We start from the raw sequence: 19,691 nt of genomic DNA on the forward strand, positions 1-19,691 counted from the left end.
CCTTTCCTGACCCTCCTTCTCACACAGACCCAAGGCCTGCCTCACAAAAGAAAATGGAGAGAAGATATATTTTCCCTAGAAGTTAGGTAATTCTGTCTTCACAGTAAATTTCCCTCAAGCAGCCAATCGGAACAGAACAGTGGCCAGACTGGGTTCCATTAAACTCATTCCTGTGATTCTACCTCTAACAAGGGTCTGAGGCACTTGCAATAAGAGGAAATAACTGTTAAAGTGAACAAAATTAGTGACAATAAATGATTTGGGGAAAGTTTGGAAAATGGAAGGGTAGATGCATGTTGCTCATACGGCAAGGCCAAAAATCCATTCCTGAGGAAGTAGGACAGCCAAACTGTACAGTTCCAGGTCAAGTTTACTGTGGCCAAATAAACCCCAGCCCAGAAATCTTGCATGATGCATAAGGGTGAAATCACATTAATGATGCTGGTTAGTAGGATTATTTTCAACTGCTCTGAAGAGAACCTGTGGTTTATGTTTACCTTTACTAATGTTCAGTGTGGTTCAACAAACATTTGGTCTTGGGAGAAAGAAAGAGACAGGTGAATAAACACTGCCCTGGCTCTCTAACTGTGTTGTAGGAGCTACTCATCCTGACAGCATCATTGAATTTGCATAAAAGGAAGCTTTCTTGAGTGAGCTCACTATTCAAAGACTTAATTTCCTGATCATTCAAGACAACAGAAATATCAGCAACCCGTCAAGTCATGGGAGAGAAATTCAATGTGAATGAAAGGGGTAGGTGCTATTGGACCACCCATTTGCAGCGCCCCCACCCCTACCACCACCGCCTGCCCAGGCCACGGTTTGAGAAAGAGCAATGGGATTGTTAGTAGAATAGTTTGATATGATGACTCCAGGATTTGCTGTGTTCTTTTAAAAGATAAAATACTTCCGTTTTTCTTGACTGAGAATTGTCCTATATTGACACTGGCAGGGCTACATTAGGGTCAGCTCCTGTTTGGGCTTAATCTGCACATGATATAAATGCATGCAGTAACATTTATTGAATGCCAATTATGTGTCAGGCACATGAGGTTATTATATTTGAACAAATAGATAAATATTTCCGCCCTTGTGGGATGTGCTATCACATCAACACACCCATTTGAACTACAGCTTTAGAGCAATTCCGGACCTAAAGAGTCCAAAGGCTGATGTCAGAGGTTGTGATGTGTTGGGCTTTCAGTAACTCTGTCTGTTTGCCTCTAGAAGCTCTATTCCCTTGATTGTCTTGTCACTTTGTCCTTTTTCACTTCTGTATTGATGAAGTGTCATTGTCAAACTAGAAATTCTATCAAGCACCTATTTTGCAACTTTCTCATCTACACTTCAATTAGGTAGGTAAGGTTTGTCAGGGAGTCAAGGAAGTTGTTCAGGTTAAAGGGTTGTAAGTTAACAGTGGAAAGGAGTAGACATGTGTCTCCCCATCCAATAGTTTTCTCTCTCTGTCCTTTAGTTATAGGCATGTGGAATTATAAACCAGAAGGAAGCTGTTGAGCCAAGTAAGCATTACAATTAAGCCAGATAAAACTATGAGTAGTTGTACTAGTAAGGATTCTTTTGGTTGCAATTACAGGGACTTTCTGGAGGCAGCTTTAGACATAAAAAGGGCAGGGTGGGTGCAAAATTTACAATCATGTGAGAAGAGAGTCTCATAGAGACCTTTTTTATATAACTAAAGATAGTAAAAAAGTGAAACTAATTCAGGGGCAGCAAGTTCCTTAAAAGATACGGAGAGACTTAACCCTTTTGTAAGGCCGAAGGACCCCTCCAACAGAGGAGAGTCTCCAGGAGCGTCCTCTATGCCCAGTGGTTTCCAAGCTCTCCTCTGACACTCACTGGTGGCTAACCTTGATGCCCTGCACCCAAGACTAGCCCATGACGGAGAGCTCCCTTGGACAAAATTTACTATCACACGAGAAGTGGGTCTCATAGAGACCAAGAGGAGGACTGGGAGGGACGGACCAAAACAGAGCAGAAATCCCTGTCAGACATCAGAATTCTCTTTCATTTTCCTCTTCTCTGCCAATCCTCAGACCCCCTAGATAAGCTTTCTGTGTTTCTCCGGTTCAGTTGGCAGCATATAGTTCTCCCTAGAGCCAAAGTTCTCCAACAGCACAGTCTGACCAGCAGATTTTAAATCACAGTTTTAAATATTTGGTAGCAAGACTCCAACTGGGCTATCTTGAGCCTGGTGTCTATCCTAGTAAAATTAGTTATGGCCTTGAACAGTGCCCAGACCGGTGGTGGTCAGTGGATTGGTGGGGGTAGTTCTCCGAGGAATGAATATGTCTGTGAGCTGAACAGTTCTGGGGAGGTGTCTACCTCCTGTGTTTTTTTTCCAGCAGATGACCAAGCAAGGAATTTCCTCAGTCATTCTGTTATTTCTGTAAACAAACATTTCCTTCTATCAAAACTAAAAACTTGACAATAATTTATTATGAAAAACTTTAAACATATACAAAAATAGAAAGAGTGGAGTGATAAACCCCCAATTCTCTTCACCAAGATTCAACAATTATTAAGATTGCCCACCTATGTTTCACCTAACACTTTTTATTTCCGCTGTATTTTAAAGTAAACCCCATATTTTATGCCATTTTTACTCCTATGTCATTCAGTGTGCATTTTACAAATATATTTTCTCACATACCCACAATGTTATTATCAGGCTGCAAATTGACAAAATTGTCCTGAAATTTTCTAAAACACAGTCCAATTTTTTAAATTACATTTTAGAAATTTAATTTTTCTCAATTGTCTCCAAATTACCTTTTCATCAGGGGTTATTTGAATCAGTATGTCAATAGGTCTATACATTTTGTTGTTATATCTTTATGTCTCTTTCTCTCAAGTAGTCCCCCACATTTAAATTTGTGCAATTGACTTATACAGAAACTGGATCAATTGTTCTGTACAAAGTTCCACATTCTGGACTTGTCCTTTGGTTCCTGGTGGTGTCATTTAACTTACTCCTCTTGTCTCTGTACCTTCTTTAAACAGAAATTTCCTGTGGCTTGATTAGGTTAAACTCTTTTAATTATATTCATAGGTGGCTGCGAGCATGTTGTGTCATAGCAGGGGCACCACTGGCTGATTGTTGCCCTGATGTGATATTAAGATTGTCAAAAAATAGAAATGAAGGCCCCAAATTAGGTTACTTGTGATGAGCCCCCTGTCAACAAACTAAGTCCTAACAATGAATCCAGCTGCAGTTTCAGCCTCTCCCAGAAATATGGCATTTAATCAATCTAGAATTACCTGGGCAGTACTAGGGAGAAATTCTGCCTCATAGACCCCTGCTCTTCCCCTAAAGAAAGGTGACCTTGCCTGAAACATCCACTCTTTATTAGAACTTCCTTTTTCCAACCCCTTCTGCATATAAAAGCCTTCCATTTTGCACAGCTCCTTGGGTCTCCTTTTCTGTTCGCCAGATGTGATGTTGCCCCATTCATGAATTATTACATAAAGCCAATTTGACCCTTAAATTTACAAAGTTGAATTTTGTTTCTTAACAAGATTAATAAATAGACTCTGGTGGTGCTGGCCCAGGCTTCTCCACCAACGCATCATCTCCCATCAAACATTTGTCTCACGGTTTTATCCATGGATGGTAAGAGTCAGTTAATGTTTTGGGGATTGTAAAATGGTGATTTTTACTAATCTATCATTCTTCCCACATTTATTAAGTAAAGCCCTTTTGTAATGAAGACTTCCTTAATCTACTAAGGCTATTTTGGTACATTTTAAATCACAAGTTGTTCAGAAAAGGTAGAATAGTAATTATTTCTTTTCAGCTGCCACCTTTCTAAGTAAAAATTGATGCGTTTGTTATTTCAATGAGGGTTCAGTGAGGCTGGATTTTGTTTTTGCTGTTGCTGTTCGCCTTCATTTTCTCTCATTTTAAAAAATATCCTTGTGAACTTGTGGATTTTATATTCAATGTATATCAATTATTTTATGCTCGAATTTCCCCATCTTGGCCAGAGGATCACCTTCATGTCCTGTGTTCTTTCTTTGGACTATTAGTCTTTGGAAACTTTCTAGTTTTCTGGGTACAACAAGACATCCCAAGCTCATCTTGGAAATTTTCTGCTTCAGATGTGGAATCGGACACACTTCATCCCTTTTGTAGTTAAATTCTGTTCTTCACTGCCCCATTACACAGCTTCCCAACTAGATTCATGTCCTGGGTTTTTCATGCCAGCATTATTTATAATAGTGAATAACTGAAACCATCTAAATGCCAAATGAGGGCTCCAGCATGGAATAAGGACAGAAACCTCAGCCAAGAAATGGTGCCATGAGATCAGTCTTTGGTGGCATTAGCGGCTGGTCAGGAAGGGAGAGGCTGATGCAGAGGATCCCGCCTGGGCAGCAGGGCTGAGAATAAACAGGGAGGAGCTTGTTTACCCGGTAGGAGTAGAGTGGAAGTGGGGAAGGAAATCCTGAGTGTTTGTAAAGTCACAGTGGCAGCTCAAGTGCAAACAGGACATCATTTCCAATGAGTGAGTAAAAGTCAATACTCCCCACTACTCCCCACCTACTGCATCCTAACACACGTGTGGCATCCTAACATATGTGCAAAAATGGTAAGACGTTTCAGAAAGTTAAGATTCTAGATTTGTAAGAATAGTAAATGCTTTCTCCAACTCCAGGTAGTTTCTGGTGTTCTGTCTCTTGACTAATTCAAGGAATAATCTCTCCATCCACAGGACCACAACACTGGTCCTGAAGTAGCCTGTGATGAGGGAGTTCCATAAACTTGGTGGTGGCTGGAAATGACTTACATGTAGGATGTGTTCTAGCATGCAGTAATGAAATGGAAATTTTTATATTAAATCTGGAAAAGTTTGGGTCTTGACTTAAGAGATTATTAACTGTTTCACAGTATAGTTATTTTTAAGTAGGGAAGGGACATAACCAATCAACAAATCTTTTGGCTTGACTTATTACATTAAGAGTGAGAAATGAATTTGAGAACTGAAGTGGAGGAAGTTTTAAGATGAGTTTAGCCTAAAGGAAGGAGAATGAAAGATGTATAACCAGAATACTAGGAAAAAGAACTTTTTAAGGAGGGGCAGGGTAAGTAAGTCATAACAGTTGTGTATAAAATGAAAACTGGAAAAATCCAAATGCCCAAAAAATAAAGAAGTACAAAAATTTAGTACAAGCATATAAAGATGTTTAAAAATAATTATTTAAAGACATACTTAAATGAATGGGAAATTATATGATATGTTAAAATAAGTAATATAATATACAGTGCAGTTTCAGACATTTAAAATAAAATGTACATAGGAAAAAAAGAAAGAAAATATCCAACATGTTGTTAGTGGTTGTTTCTTGCAATTGAATCACAGATGCGTTTTTTTCCTTCTTATTTCTTTATTTTCTAATTTTTCTATACTGCATTCATTACTTTTAACAATTGGTGGGGAAGGGAGGAAAAAAGTTTTGTTTTCTTTCTTTTTTTCTTTCTTCTTTTTAACCTCTTTTTAAGCCAGCAGCATTAGTGAAATCCTTTTTTAGATGTCTATAGATTTCTTTGCTCCTTACTATTTAGTGGACAAATTCTAGAGAAATGATGAGTGCTATCAAGGCAAACATTAAAATGATTGTCTCCCAGTCAGAGGCTTTTCACCTATGTCATTCATTCACTAACAGAAACAAATACCTGTATTTATATCCGTTGTTGTTTTTTAATGGCTGAACATAATTACACTATAGTGATGGATTAAGATTTATAATGTTTACCTTGAAGTAAAGACTCAATAAAATGCCTTGGTTTCATTATGCTTCACATATTTTAATAAAATAGGCTGATTTATAAGCCCAATGTATTCCAACTGGAGCAACTAAAAAATAAGTATAATATTTTCCCTCATTCTTTTCAGATCTTTAATTACCTTGAATTAATTTAGAGATAGGAATTAATACCAATAATAGGAATTACAGACTAATATACATTTCTTTAAAAATAGAAACTGTGAAACAAACTTGGGTTTCTTCTCTGTTTTTCAGACACCAGGAGTAAGAGGTTTCTTCTCCACGGAAATATTTATTCATCTTATCCTGGAATAAAGAAATATGTGAACAAAATATGTAAGTTTTTACTTAGGGGAAATGCTCTTTAATTCCAACCCCGTTTTAATCTAAAAATTTGATTTAATGTTCGCAATAGTTCTTCATTTGGTAAAGCAAAAGCTATACTTTCACATGTGATCCAAGTAACTGCAGAAATCACTGCTCAGTCAGCCAGACCCTCACTGCTCCCAGTACTGTGACTGGACAAGCAGCACGGGCTTCACTTGGGAGCTGCTTAGAAATGCAGAATCTCAGACCCCACCCCAGAGCTACTGTACCAGAATCTGAATTTCAATAAGACACCCAGGTGATCTGTAGGCACCTTAGAGCTTGAGCAGCACCGGGCTAGATAACTTTTGGTTGCTGTTGTTACATGGCACAGAACAGGAAAACTGCAAAGAATAAGATGATGCAAAGCCAATGGATACAATTTGTTAGTATGATGAAAGCAGTAGAGGCTTTGCAGTCCCTTACAGAAACAAGTTTTAGAATTACAATTGGCTGCTCTTCGTTCTAAATTTAAATGTTAAATGTATGTTTTATCAGTGTTTTGGAGGAATCACAACTATAATGAGAAAGAGAAAAAAAAAGTGAATAGCAAGAAGATAACAGTGAGGATTCACTCAATTATCTAATTGAAGTATGCTTTATAGGAGAAGTCCCTGAAAATACTGATCCATGGAAAACCTCCCTTTGAAAGCCTTAGTTCCAAGGTGTATATACTATATATGAACTCTTCATGATTCACATAGTAAAGTCAGTAAGGTCCAATGCTTTTCCCTCTATTGTTTGCATCCTGTTTAATATCGCAGTCTCAAGCAGGGAAAACTATATACTTTTGTGGAAGGGGAGAAATTTGTGGATTAGCAGCAGGAAGATTCTGAACATATAATAGGCATTCAACATATACTCCCTGGTTCCTCATTCTTTGGTCATTTTCGTGACAAAAAGTGATTGAGCTCCTCCTGGACTCGGCACTGTGCTACACGGTGGGTGGAAGGGACATGGTTCCTGACTTCACAGAGCTTCTCATAGTGTATGAATTAGTACTGATCAATTTTTGAAAATTATCCATGGATTTTGTTCATTTCTGACATTTCTGTGGCTTGCATTTTTTTCATTGATAATGAGAAATGTCTCATTCTTAGTTTTCAGTCTGATTTGTACAGATTGATCAGTTATGCTTTGTGTAACATAGTTGCAGACATAGGACAAAATGCAGCTGGTAACTTACAGAGATGAAACTGAGATATATAACTAACAGATACATATTGTAATGTGATCACTGTCAGGGATTGAATGGGCTATAGATAGAGGGCTGGGAGCTGCTAGGAAGGTAGTGGGGATGGGTAAACATGAACAGGAGTCATGAAAATGTCTCTCATAAATTGTTATTTATTCCTGATGTACTTAATGGCTGAAAGTAATACAAATATGGTCAAAATCAAACTTGTTTTTATCATATGTCCCTAGTTGGTGAAGTGGTAAATTTTGGGGCCTTTAGGTCTTCAAATGAAGATAATTTGTTTTTCAAACCAGTCTTATAACATGGCATTTAGAAAATCATTCATCTTTGAAATAAATTTGCTTTGTGAATTTTCTGGGAATGATGGATTTACTCACTATAATTGGGACCTGACAAATTGGGTGGAAAGTTGAAATAAACAGCCCCCAGTGGGCAAGTGGCCCAGACTTGAGTTGAATCAACCATTATTTCAGGACATTGGTATCTTTGTGGATCTTGAGTGTAGTTGCCTTCTGGGTTCCTAACCCTGCATTTCTATAGCCCTGGCATTTGGGCCTGTTTAACCAGGACATGAGTATAACTCAGAGTATGAACTCCTGTTGTATACATGGAGTAATTTGCTTAATGGAACTGCTACTGTTTTAAGTTCCACAACCTGGTAATGTGGCAAAACTAAAAGTAACCTCAGAGAAACAAGTGAAAAGAAGATTCAGTTTTGACTGAGAACTTCAAATAAAGCATACACCACTGGTTTATAAATTGTTCAGGACGCTTGGGGCCTTCAGTGGACGTCAAGGGTATTGGGGTCTTACTTCTCAGCCCTCCATGCCTCGAATAGTACTTGGCTTGTGGCAGTAAACTGTTTCTGCTTGGCAGTCCGGGCTTCAAGCCTCCCACAGGGAGATTCCTTTTAATGCTCCAGATCCCTTCCAGGGCAACTGTCAATATTTTCAAAAGCAAGATGATTATTAGCTTATTCTCTCCATAGCACAAAATGTTTCTAAAGTATTTACTTGGTGATTATTTTTTCAGTCATTTGGGTAGGAGGTTTATTTAGTTGGATTAATCAAACCACCCAAGGTCTTTATCATTTGTTTAAGCTTTCATTCTGGTTCATTCATTCAATTATTTCTGAGGCAATTAAGCCTCTAGGGCTATTAGATCATTTAACTTTGACTACAGAAATACATGAAATGTCAATATAGAAATATACATAACAAAACATAGAAGGATCAGGAATAAATAATAGTTCATACACAGATTTCATTCAGTCAACCTTATCTAATTCTGATTTTATTCCTACAAGTCCAATTATTTCCAAAGATTATATAACCCAAAATTACCACATTAATTCATCCCAAACATCCAACAGTCATCTAAAAGCCATTGAACTAGGTGCTATTTCATCTCCCCTTGAAAGAAACAACAAACTCACTAGAAAACACTGCAGCAAAATATTTGGAAAATGAAATCTATACATTGGCACAAAGCATAGTCTTAAATCCTGGCACCATTCAATAAGTATTGATCTAGTGATAAATTGCACTGGGCTGTCCTCCATATCCTAAAATCACTTATTTAGGTTTTCAGAATCAATTAACAAGTATTTGGTGAAAATTTATTGTGCAGAAAACTGTGACCCACATCAAACAAAGTTATTTAGTTTCATGCCATAAGTTGTTTTTCCCATTTCTGAAGCTGTAAATTTCAGTGCCAATATTGTCCACAGAGCCAAGGCTGCCCACTGGAATCAGCACTGACATTTGACCCCTCCCTACAGGATTCTGTATGATGCCACGATCGGGACACAGCCATGGGGTCAGAGGACACCTGGGTTTCAGTCCCTGCTCCACCACCTACCAGCTCTATGACTTCAGGTAAGTTATTCAAGTTACTGTGTCTCAGTTTCCTTATCTTAAAATAAGGCTAATAACATTTATCTTGAAGGATTATTACAAAATTTGGATGAAATGGATATAAAGTGCTTTGTGTTCAATAAATGGTAGCTATTAATTTGTACAGAACAACAATTTTCCTATCTAAGCATGGACTCTGATTCCCTCTGGAGAGGCACAGTCAACGAGCTGACTCACCAAGTTCAATGTCAATATGTGCCTCTCCCTCCCCACTCCTGAACAAAGTAGCTGAAGCTATTTGTCAAGATTAGTTTCTTCCCTTTTCTTCAAAGACTTTCAAGGAAGACTCCACAGTGTCCTTCTGTTAATACCTTACAAAGTTGCATCTGTTCCTTATATCTAACCTGAATCCTCCCCCTACCCAGTTCCAGCTACTTTCCTCTTTTTCTATCTTGTCCAGAGATAGAAAAAAACTGCTCCCCAACCTCTCATTATACACTTTTAGATTTATGAGGCCACAAACATTTATTAAATACCCCCTGTGCATGACACCTGGTAAGAGACCAAGAAAACAGATTCAGATTTGTTCCACGTTGTGGGAAATTCTGGCAAATGGAAAGCACTTTCAAATTGGGAGGCCGAACTATGTAGAAAACCCACATTCAATTAGAAGAATCATATGTGTCTAATGTCAGATGCAATCAAAGGAATAGCTGGAAGTTTACAACGTAATACAGACAATACCTGCAATGTAAAATCAGATGTTCAGAAATGCATGAAAAATAACTCAAATCTTTATGCATAAGTGTTTACTGTACTCAGGGATAGAGGCTGCTGAAAAAAATAGAACTGCTTTGATTTGATATGAAGTTGGGATGAGGAAGTTACAGAAGCTGGTATGTTCAACTGGAGAGAAAGAGGTCTGGAAAGCAGCACAGATGCCCTTTGAAGCAGCTGCTTCTTTGAAGAGAAATCCATTTCCCCCAGCTCTGGGCATGTGCATTCCAGGAGGAGGAAGGGGGACAAAAGGGAAGCAGGGCCAGAGAGACCTCTGTGTTGGCATGCTTACCCTGGAAAGGCAAAGGGCAGCTAAGAGGAGTTAAATCCTTTCCTGAAGCTCATAATCTCCTACAGATTCTTCTCTCTTCCCTTCTCATGCCCTCAGTCCCCTTATACTCAGAGACCTTTTGAGGTGTATTTTTATCCTGAATTTAAAAGTAACTTAAGGCCATGCCCTTATGCTGGAAATTTCAGCCAGTGTGACCTCGCCTGCTTTTTCAGGGAAGGTAAGCTCACTCTTTACAAATATTTTTGTTCCCTTCAGCTGTCTCTGGACTGTGAAAAAGAACATTAGAGCTTGAGAAGCCAGTATAGAGCCATATCGTTGATGCTTCTTTTGTGTAAATATGGGTAGAGATTTGACCAGAAGAAAAAAAATTTAAGTAATTTCAGTGCATGTTTGGGGACTTCTAAGTGCTGTCATTATCTTGACATGCATTTGGTGCATAGATACATTCCTTGTATTTTATAGGTACACAAAACATTTTTGTTGAATGAATTAATGAATAACAAACATACCCACACTTGCTGAGCAACATTTTACATTTTCTAAATTGGTACTAAACATAATAAATAAGCCGTAATTAATTTTCTGTACAGTAAGGCACAAGTAGACACAAATTAATGGATTTGGCAGGACATTTTTCAAATTCGCTGAGAAAGGAGAATACGTGTAAGCTTCAGAAGTGCAATTTTTCATGATGACTATAATGGTTGAAGGTTTTAGCCAGAAAAACACAAAAGCTCTTGCAATTTTAAAACATTAAATTAAGAAGCATTTCAAATGTAGATTCAGCAGGATTGGCTGATGGACTAGATATGAAGTTTGAGGATTTGACTTCTAGGTGTTTGGCCTAATCAACAGAGTGAATTTAGCAGTACTGCTTCTTGAGATGGGGAAGACCTGTTGAAGAGGAGGATTTTAAAAGCTGGGGTATAGGATGAGTGTTCTGTTCTGGACATATTAAGTTTAAGGGGCACATTAGACATCCAAGTGCAAAGTGAAGCAGGCTTTGGGATTTGAGGGGGCAGACAGAGGCCAGAAGGAGGTAGACTTTGGATTCATTAGCACACAGGTCTAGATGTGATCATCCAAGGAGTGAGCGCAGACAGAGAAGAGGGCTTGTGGCTGAGTTTTCCAAAGTTTAGAGACTAGGAAGAAGGAAAATCAGCAGAGAAAACAGCGAAACCAGGAGACTGACACATGGTGACCTGGAGGCTAAATTGAGAATATGTTATAAAAGGAAGGAGTAAACAATTACATCAGATGCTACAGAGAAATTGAGTTTGATGAGTCTGTGGATTATATTTGACCTTCAAGGTCATTGGCTTTGACCTTGAAGAGGAAGGTCCTTTGCGATCTGAAAAAGAACAGTTTCCCTGGATTCATGGAAGCAAAAGCCGAACTGGAATGGGTGAAGAAGCAAATGACAAAAGAAAGTGGAGACAGTGGGTTAAATGCACTTACTCTTAATATCTGTAAGTGGCTGCTACAGAAGCTAAACAAGTTCTTAAAAGTTGTCTGTAGAATTCTGGGTGTATGTGACAAGCAGAAGTTCCAGGAAGGGAAGTCATGGCTTTCATTATATATTGAACGGAGTTTGTCACTGAAAACCCTGCACTACAAGATCCAGTGGCTGGCCCAGGGCTGCCAACATTCTGAGATGAAGCTGGCAGAGTGGTACCCTCTCTAGGTGCTCGTTCCCTGTTGTGGCCAGACACTGGGCTTGCAGCCATTAAAAAAAGAAGAGGAAGAAAACAAAAGAAAAATAAGATAGTATCTCTGTTTTCCTAAGTAGAGCCCCTTTAAAACGTAAACCGACAAAATCTATTTTCAGCTTTGAAAGATTTTTCTAGGCTAAAACAGCACCTCTGTGCGACCTCTGGTGGACATTATAAATGTCCAGGCATTCTCCATTTTATATCAGGGACATTAGAAAAAACTGCTTGGAAAAATGAATTTTTATAAACCGAATAATATTTCCTAATCACCTAGAGTTTCTTAGATTGTATTCAGGATACTATTTTTTTAGATACCCATAAATCTATATAAATTATAGGGATTCCAAGACATATATCCAAGCATATGCATTGATTGGGTTAGTTTGAGTTTTTACTCAAATTTTGCAAAGTTTTTGCTGTCCCAAGTTACGCTTTAAGTAAGTGCATAATCAGACTATCCTATAATCAGAATACCTAATATTACTGTATTCTTAGAATAATACAACATCCAACTAGTATATAAATTGTGAATTTATAAGTATAAATGAAAGTAAACCCCAAATATAATAGTATAGACTTAACATTTTTTTCCCCAAACACTAGGGAAATAGTACACGTAGGCTGGGTTTTGGAGAAACAGTTCAGTAGGTCATTCTGCATCCATTCACACAGTTCAAACTAGACTTTGAACTTTCCTTCAAGAAACCATATGAACAAAATTGGTCATTTTGCTGGTCTCTCCTTTTGTAAGAATGGACAATACAAGAAGGCTTGAAAGGTGTTTCTATGGCTGGTTTTGAACTATAAAGTGGGAAAATATGTCCTGGAATCTGAAATGATGCACCCTGGGCCTGTAGCATCTGCTTTAGGAATCTTAGAGAATTTGTGTCTTAGCTGCTGGGTGTTCAATGACCCTCCTCAGAAGATGTCCAGTTCCCTGAGTTTAGGAGCCATATCTTACAGTTATTTCTTTTAGCAATGCTGATACCACAGAGGGTTGCAATCAAAAGCTGCTGATTTGAAGAGCATGATTTATGCAGGTGGTCATCATTGAGAAGGAACCATGAAAACGAGGGCTCCACCAGTTTCAAAATAACATCTGTAAGGGATTCAGGGGCTTCTAGAGCACATATCTTTTATCAGATGAACCATCAGTGAGAGCTATCGATGCCCAGACCGTACAACTCATACACTGTGTATGTGCAATAAAATCCTTGGATAATGACCTATTTAATGACCCAGATTCTTATGGGTCAGTGATTTGCAAAGTGGGGTCCCTGGACCATCAGCATAAACATGATCTATGAACCTGATAGACATGTAAATTCTTGGGGACCACCCATACCTACTGAGCCAGTTACTCTAGTGATGGAACCCAGCAATCTGCTTTTAACAGGCTCCCAGGCAATTCTGATGAAATCTATGGGAAACATTACTGACCACACCTATATTGATAAAGATTAAAGAAGAGCTTCTCAAGCACTTGGACAAAAAATTCTGCTTGTCATTAAACAGAAATAACTTGACCAAAAATGTGTGAATAGCTCATTTTTAACCCTAAATATAACAGTTTACTTGGATATGGGTAAAATAATTATAAAATTAGCTCAAGAATTTCCCCAGGACCCATTTTTAACTTTGATAGTTATGGTTTTGTAATAAATAAAACAATCACTATGCCATCAAATAGCAATTTCATATCATTTTCCAAATACCCCTCCTCTGTCACTGAGATTACCTGTAGGTGGATTTTTAATGTGGCATTCATCTCTCTTAATATAAAGCTCTTCTTCCAGTACTTCCTTAATTCTCTTATGTGGCTCACAGTATAAAAACTTCTTCCCTAGAAAGACATTAACAAAATTGGTTACATTATCAGAAATTCTGCCCAATCTTCTAGTCATTATACCTACATGAATAACAATTTAAAAAAGACACAGTATTCCTTACAAATAGCAGGTGACTCGTCCTGCAGACCCTATTTTGGAACAATCTCTTCTGCTGTAACTTTTGGTTCTTTGGGGACTTCACATTTTCATATAATTCTTGACTTCTTAGAGTGTTTCAGATACTTCTTTTAGGTATGAAGAAATAAATGGAGTTTTTCTTCAAGAAAACTTTCATTGATTCCACAAATTCTTATTGTTAAAGACTTAACCCTGGGCCAGGCATTTGGCTAGGGGCAGAGGACACAGCAATAAGACAGATCTGTGCATGGAGCTTAAAATCCAGATGCATACCATAGAATAGCCTCAGCATTATTTAATCTTATTTTTTAGAGATTAAACCTGAATTGTCGTGATCCACGTAAGGACATATGACCTTTTCCTGCCCCCTAAACTTGGCCCTATAGACATCACTGCTATAGTGGAGGACTGGATTATTTGTTTTAAGTACCTTAGCTACATTTCTTCTGCTCAGTGCTATCTGATCCCATCTGTCTCTCCAGTCTCTCCTGTTAGCCCCTCTCTCTTGCTCTCTGAACCTATCATGGCCCTGCTGCCCAATCCTACATCTAAGTGTTTGTACATTATGTTTTCTCTGCCTCCACTGCCTTTCTCCTAGTATTTTTGACAGGGTAACTTCTGCTCAAATTTCAAGTCTAGGCTTCAATGTCAGTTCTTTAGGGAAACTTTACCTGACTCCACAATCTTGAAATGTCCCTGATCCCTTTTTCTCATAGTAGTCTCCTCTTTTCTTTCATTTATTGCAATTTATATATGGCTTAATTTACTTTATATACAATATTTATGTAACTAGTAGTTTAATATATATCTTCCTTACCAGACTGTAAATAATATGAGGGCAGTTCAGTTCATCAGTTCTAGAACAGAACTTGGTGTAATAGATGCTCAACAAGTGTGTGTTCAAAGAGAACCAAGCATTATTAAATTAAACAGAGATCAAAGGCTATTCTGTGTACATGTCTGACAATGTAGCTTTGTGAGTGGCAGGAACCAGCAGTTCAAGTCTTAGTATTCAAAAGCTCAATTCAAGGAACTGTGGAAACCTAAACAACCAAATATTTTAGCTATTTAAGATTTGACTTCAAACTCACAAAGATGTGGCAGGTGCCTCATCTTTTCCAGACTAACCAATAAGGAAAGCAAGTGAATAAATTTGACTTTTGTGCAGACTGGTCCCAAATGGACAAAGGACCTGCTGCTTCTGGCTCTAGCCCTGGGTCATTCCTGGTCACAAAGAACCAAACACACCCTCAGACACAGACAAGGTAGAGTTAGATACTTTCTGGGTCTCATTCTTGTTTCCCAAAAGTGACAAGTCATGTGAATGAGAGATGGGATCAGCATTTCTCAAGCTTAATTTCGGTTTAAACTTTTTTTGGTTAAATCATGATCTTCAGGAAGAACAAGGTTTAAGAAATGTGGCAAAGAAGGAAGAAAATCCTATAACAGGTCAGTAGAGAGGAACAGATCACTGGTTCTAAGTTCAAGTCCCTTGACAGATTTCAGCTCTGCTGCTATGAGAATTTACAGAGGAAATCACTGCAAGTTTTGAGGAACTGTGAAAAATGAGAGTGTAGTAAAGAGGTAGTGTAGGCAAATATTTTCTGCTCCAGAAAATAAAGAAGTGGTGGGGGTGGGGGTGGGGAGGAAGTAAGGAAGGGAGAGAAAAATGAAAATTTCTACAAACTCACATAGCAACTTAATGTTGCTCTTCAAAATTTTGAGTGGATTGGCCAACAGTTGGCTGGTGAGTACAGACAATGAGGAGAAGTGATCGCTAAGTGTTAAAGACTGCTAAAAGCAATCATTCTAGACTAAATTGCTTTCCTTTATTAAGAGCTAATAACAAATGCAACAATTTATTGAGGGCTACCATGCCCCTAGGCATCTTACGTATATTATCTCTCTTTCCCCATAACCCTATGGGCAGGTATATTATTCTTATTTACAATGTTCGGATCAAGGAAGGTTATAATCTCACCACACTATACTCAGCTGATTGTACTTAGAATACTGGATTCAGTGCTTAATAGGCTGGAGAATGTTGGAAGAGGTTCAGCCAGCATAGCGAAAAAGTGCTGCAAAATATTTTAAAGTAACACTGAAGTCTATGAAAGATATAATGGGTGCTCAGATAGCTACCTTTATACAATTCAAGGATGTTTTAGTGGGAAAGGACCATACTCTATATTTGAGAGCAAATATGTGATTAGGGAATACAAGGTGTAGAGAGACTGAAGACCTTACCACAAAACATTTGAAAATTGAATGGATACTTAGTGTTGGTGGGAACAGTCTGTCTCTATTCAGGCTGAGGCCCTAATAGGATGCTCTCAGGGAGGCTGAGACAGGAACTCTACATCAGGAACCCCAACCTGACTTTGTGAGTTCCTGAAAGTTTGCAAAGCTGCCTTAATTCATTTCTCATGTCCCTGAAACTTGCCCAATGCCTGGCATAGAGTAAGGATGCAATATTTGTTGAAATGATGAATGATAAATTCCACCTTTAGTCCTTTAGCCACAAGAATAAAAAACCTTTAATGCTTAGCATCTTTAATGGGGAAATTTTCAGATAGAATTTTAAGTCGGAGTAAGGAAATTACTTAAATATACTGAATAGTTAGACTGAATTTAGTTGCTCTAAGACCTCTGCATGTTGTTGATAATAAGAAAAAGAATGAGAAATGATAATCAATCATTGGGGTTGATGCTCAGGGAAGAGGCTCTTTCGCCAGGAGGCAGCCGTTCTGCCACTCCTTGATGAGGTCTGGAGGGAGCAGGGGCGGGAGCTGAGCTCTTCACCGCAACCCTACCTCCGGGGAGCCTGGAGAAGCCGAGGCTGCTCTCCAGAGAGGCAATCAACGAGGCGCTCTGCAGAAGGGCTGCAAAACCGCTCTAGGTCCTCTTTGGCCTATTATTTTCAGCAGCATCATTCCTTAGCACCTCCTGCAGACCTGTGGGGAGCAGGGACTGTGAAATACTTACACTGTAAATTCGTGGAACAATATGGATGAACGCTGCAACCTGGCGCAGACTCAAATTTCAACTGAGTCGGTTGTGACTGCGAACCCGAACTGTATTTACTTACTGTAATATTGTTTGTGCGTTTGGCAGGACAGGGCAGAAACAGTAGTGTGTTAAAATGTAGCCCATAGTGTTAAATTCTAAAAGGATCAGGTAATAATTTATGGATTGAGGGACCATAATGGAAATGGGAGTTGAAGTGTTTTAGGAATTTCTCCAGCACTGAGTGGCCACAGACAAGTCACTTCCTTTACTCTAGTTAAGACGTCAGTTTCCTGGTCTGTGAAATGAAGGAATTGGCAAAAATGATCTACATATTTTCGTATGTGTGTGTGTATAAAATATATTTATATATCTTATCAATTTATGTTATTATATAAATTTTAAATTTCTATATTACATGTAACATATTTTGTAATTATATATTTTTATAAATTTATATATACACACATACAAATTTTTTTCAGTACCTTCCCGGGCAATGCAGTTAGAGGCTCCCTGGGCCCAGGTACCTGTTTGAAGGACGGCTTGTCTGCTATTTTGCCACAGTGCGGTCGCCGTCGCCGCCAAGCACAGCAGCTCCACCCGCTCCCTCCGGCCCGCGCGGCAACAGCCGGTCCCTCCGCCCCGACCCGGCTTCCCCGTTCCCGCATCACCCGCTCTCCACGGCGCGCGGTCGGCGGCCGGAGGGGAACTCACGCTGTTGGCGGGAATCCTGCGGGCCGCCGCCGCCGGGCTCCCCTCGCGCCCCGCACCCCTGCCCCGCGGGCGGCCGAGGCTGCTCCCCGCCGCAGCCCGTCTCAGGCGCCGGGCCCGCGGTCGCCACCACCGAGTCTTCCAGCCTCATGCAGCCTCCTCCGCTCTGCCGCAAGCGGCCCGGATCGCGAGGCGTCCCCGGTTGCCACGGTGACTGCGGACGCTCCCGCCCGCGGACGCGCTCCGCGCGCAGCTCCCAGGCCAATGCAAAGGCCTTCCGCTTCATCCCTCGTTTGTGTCTCCTGCCAGCTTCGCTGGAGAGCCTTTGCTGCGCCCACATAGGGAACCTGAGATCCAGAAAAGGCTCCGGAAATTGTCTGAGGTCGTACGGCTAGGAAGTGCACAGCTGGAGTCTGAAATCAGAAAAGCTGGGTCCCAAAGCCCAAAGAGTTGTTCACACCTGCAATAGGGCGGGAGCAGGCACTGCACAGGTGAGTCCAAGATCAGGTCGCTGCCTCACGCAAGCTTGTCGTGTCCCGCCCCCTCCTTCCACACACACAACTCAATCTAGAAACGAAGGTCCTTCATCCTAGAGAATTTTACTGGAATTATTTTATTGCAGCTTCTTTTCTCTGTTCTTTCTGGCACACCTGTTATTTGTTTGAGCTCATTTGTCCCCTAATTTTCTGAACTATTTTATAGCTCTATATTATTTCCTGGGAAATTTCCTCAACATTATTTTCTAAACATTCCATTTTTCACTTCTGCCATCATGCTTTTAATTTTCCAGAGCTCTCTGGTTACTTTTTGTTTAACATCTTGGCCTTATATCATGGACTCAATATATTCTCGCTGGGGATATTAAGGATATAGTTCATTTCCAGTGTTATTTTCTTGTTGTGTAATTGCTGCCTCCTCCTACTGACCCATTCCTGCTTCCTTTGGTCTCTTTCCTCAGTCTTCAGGTGATCCTTCACTGTCTTGCCCTATTGAGTAGTGGAGAATATGAGTATCACATACTGTGGGGCTCATAGGCGATTTGTCTGCACTGTTTAGTTGCGGAACCCCTGACATCAGTATTTTGAGTTCTTATTTCTTGAATGACTCTTCGTGGGGTGACTCCCCCAGTCTCCCTGTGGGAGAGGATCAGTCTATACCCTAGGAAGCCAGAGGTAGGAGAGACCTGAGGGCTCAATGTGAGGTATGTAAATATTCATGAAATCCACCTACTGAGGATGGTGGCCCTGCCCTCAGTTGTGCTTTATACCTTCCAGTCCAGAGGGGCTTTGTTTGGCTTCCTCCAGAGAATTACCTCCAGTCTTCTACTGGGGTGGGAGTCATCCATCTAGCTGCTCAGAATGGAGGAAGAGGGGATTTAATTGCTTTATTGTTGTTGTGGTAAGATATATATAACATAAAATATGCCCTTTTAACCATTTTTAATATACAGTTCAAGGGCATTAAATTCATTCACAACATCTTATAACTAACACCACTCTCCATTTCCAGAACTTTTTTACTATCCCACATAGAAGCTCTGTACCCATTAAACAGTAACTTCCAATTCTCTTCCTCCTGCCCCACGCTTCTAGCCCCTGGTAACCTGTATTCTACTTTCTGTCTCTATGAATGTGGCTACTTTAGGCATCTCATATAAGTAGAATCAATGCAGTATCTTTCCTTTTGTGTTAGGCTGATTTCACTTAGTATAATGTTCTTAAAGTTCATCCATGTTGTAGCACATATCAGAATTGCCTTCTCTTTTAAAGTTGAGTATTATTCCATTGTATGTAAATACCACCTTTTCTGTGTCTGTTCTTCTGTTGATGGGCACTGAGTTTTTTCTACCTTTTGCCAGTTGCCAATAATGTTGCAGTGAAGGTTGGTGTACAAATTATCTATTTGAGTTCCTCATCCCAACTTTTGAAAATATTCCTAGAAATGGAATCACTGGATCACATGGTAATTCTATGTTTAACTCTTTCCATCACATTTTTTTCAAGTGGTTGCACCATT

General features: G+C 39.5%; 1 protein-coding gene across 1 annotated transcript; it reads right to left on the bottom strand.

Annotated features, from left to right (window-relative positions):
• Positions 1 to 5,557: 5,557 nt before the first annotated feature.
• On the bottom strand, positions 5,558 to 18,126 carry C9H11orf97 (chromosome 9 C11orf97 homolog). The gene is made up of 4 exons (XM_036923318.2): positions 17,679 to 18,126; positions 13,727 to 13,831; positions 8,164 to 8,289; positions 5,558 to 6,093 (listed from the first exon to the last, which is right to left on the bottom strand). The coding sequence occupies exons 1-4, from the start codon at positions 18,013 to 18,015 to the stop codon at positions 6,089 to 6,091; spliced, it is 573 nt and encodes a 190-aa protein (XP_036779213.2). The 5' UTR covers positions 18,016 to 18,126; the 3' UTR covers positions 5,558 to 6,088.
• Positions 18,127 to 19,691: the final 1,565 nt, after the last annotated feature.

The sequence above is a fragment of the Manis pentadactyla genome, chromosome 9, assembly GCF_030020395.1.
Source record: "Manis pentadactyla isolate mManPen7 chromosome 9, mManPen7.hap1, whole genome shotgun sequence".
NCBI classification, from domain to species: Eukaryota; Metazoa; Chordata; class Mammalia; order Pholidota; family Manidae; genus Manis; species Manis pentadactyla.

Excerpts from the sequence above, each read along its gene's own strand:
- C9H11orf97 (XM_036923318.2), bottom strand. The coding sequence starts at position 18,015 with ATGTGGGCGCAGCAAAGGCTCTCCAGCGAAGCTGGCAGGAGACACAAA. Across the intron at positions 13,832-17,678 it reads GCAGGATTCCCGCCAACAGC|GGAAGAAGTTTTTATACTGT; the intron begins GTGAGTTCCCCT and ends ATGTCTTTCTAG. Across the intron at positions 8,290-13,726 it reads CATTAAAAATCCACCTACAG|TTGCCCTGGAAGGGATCTGG; the intron begins GTAATCTCAGTG and ends AAATATTGACAG.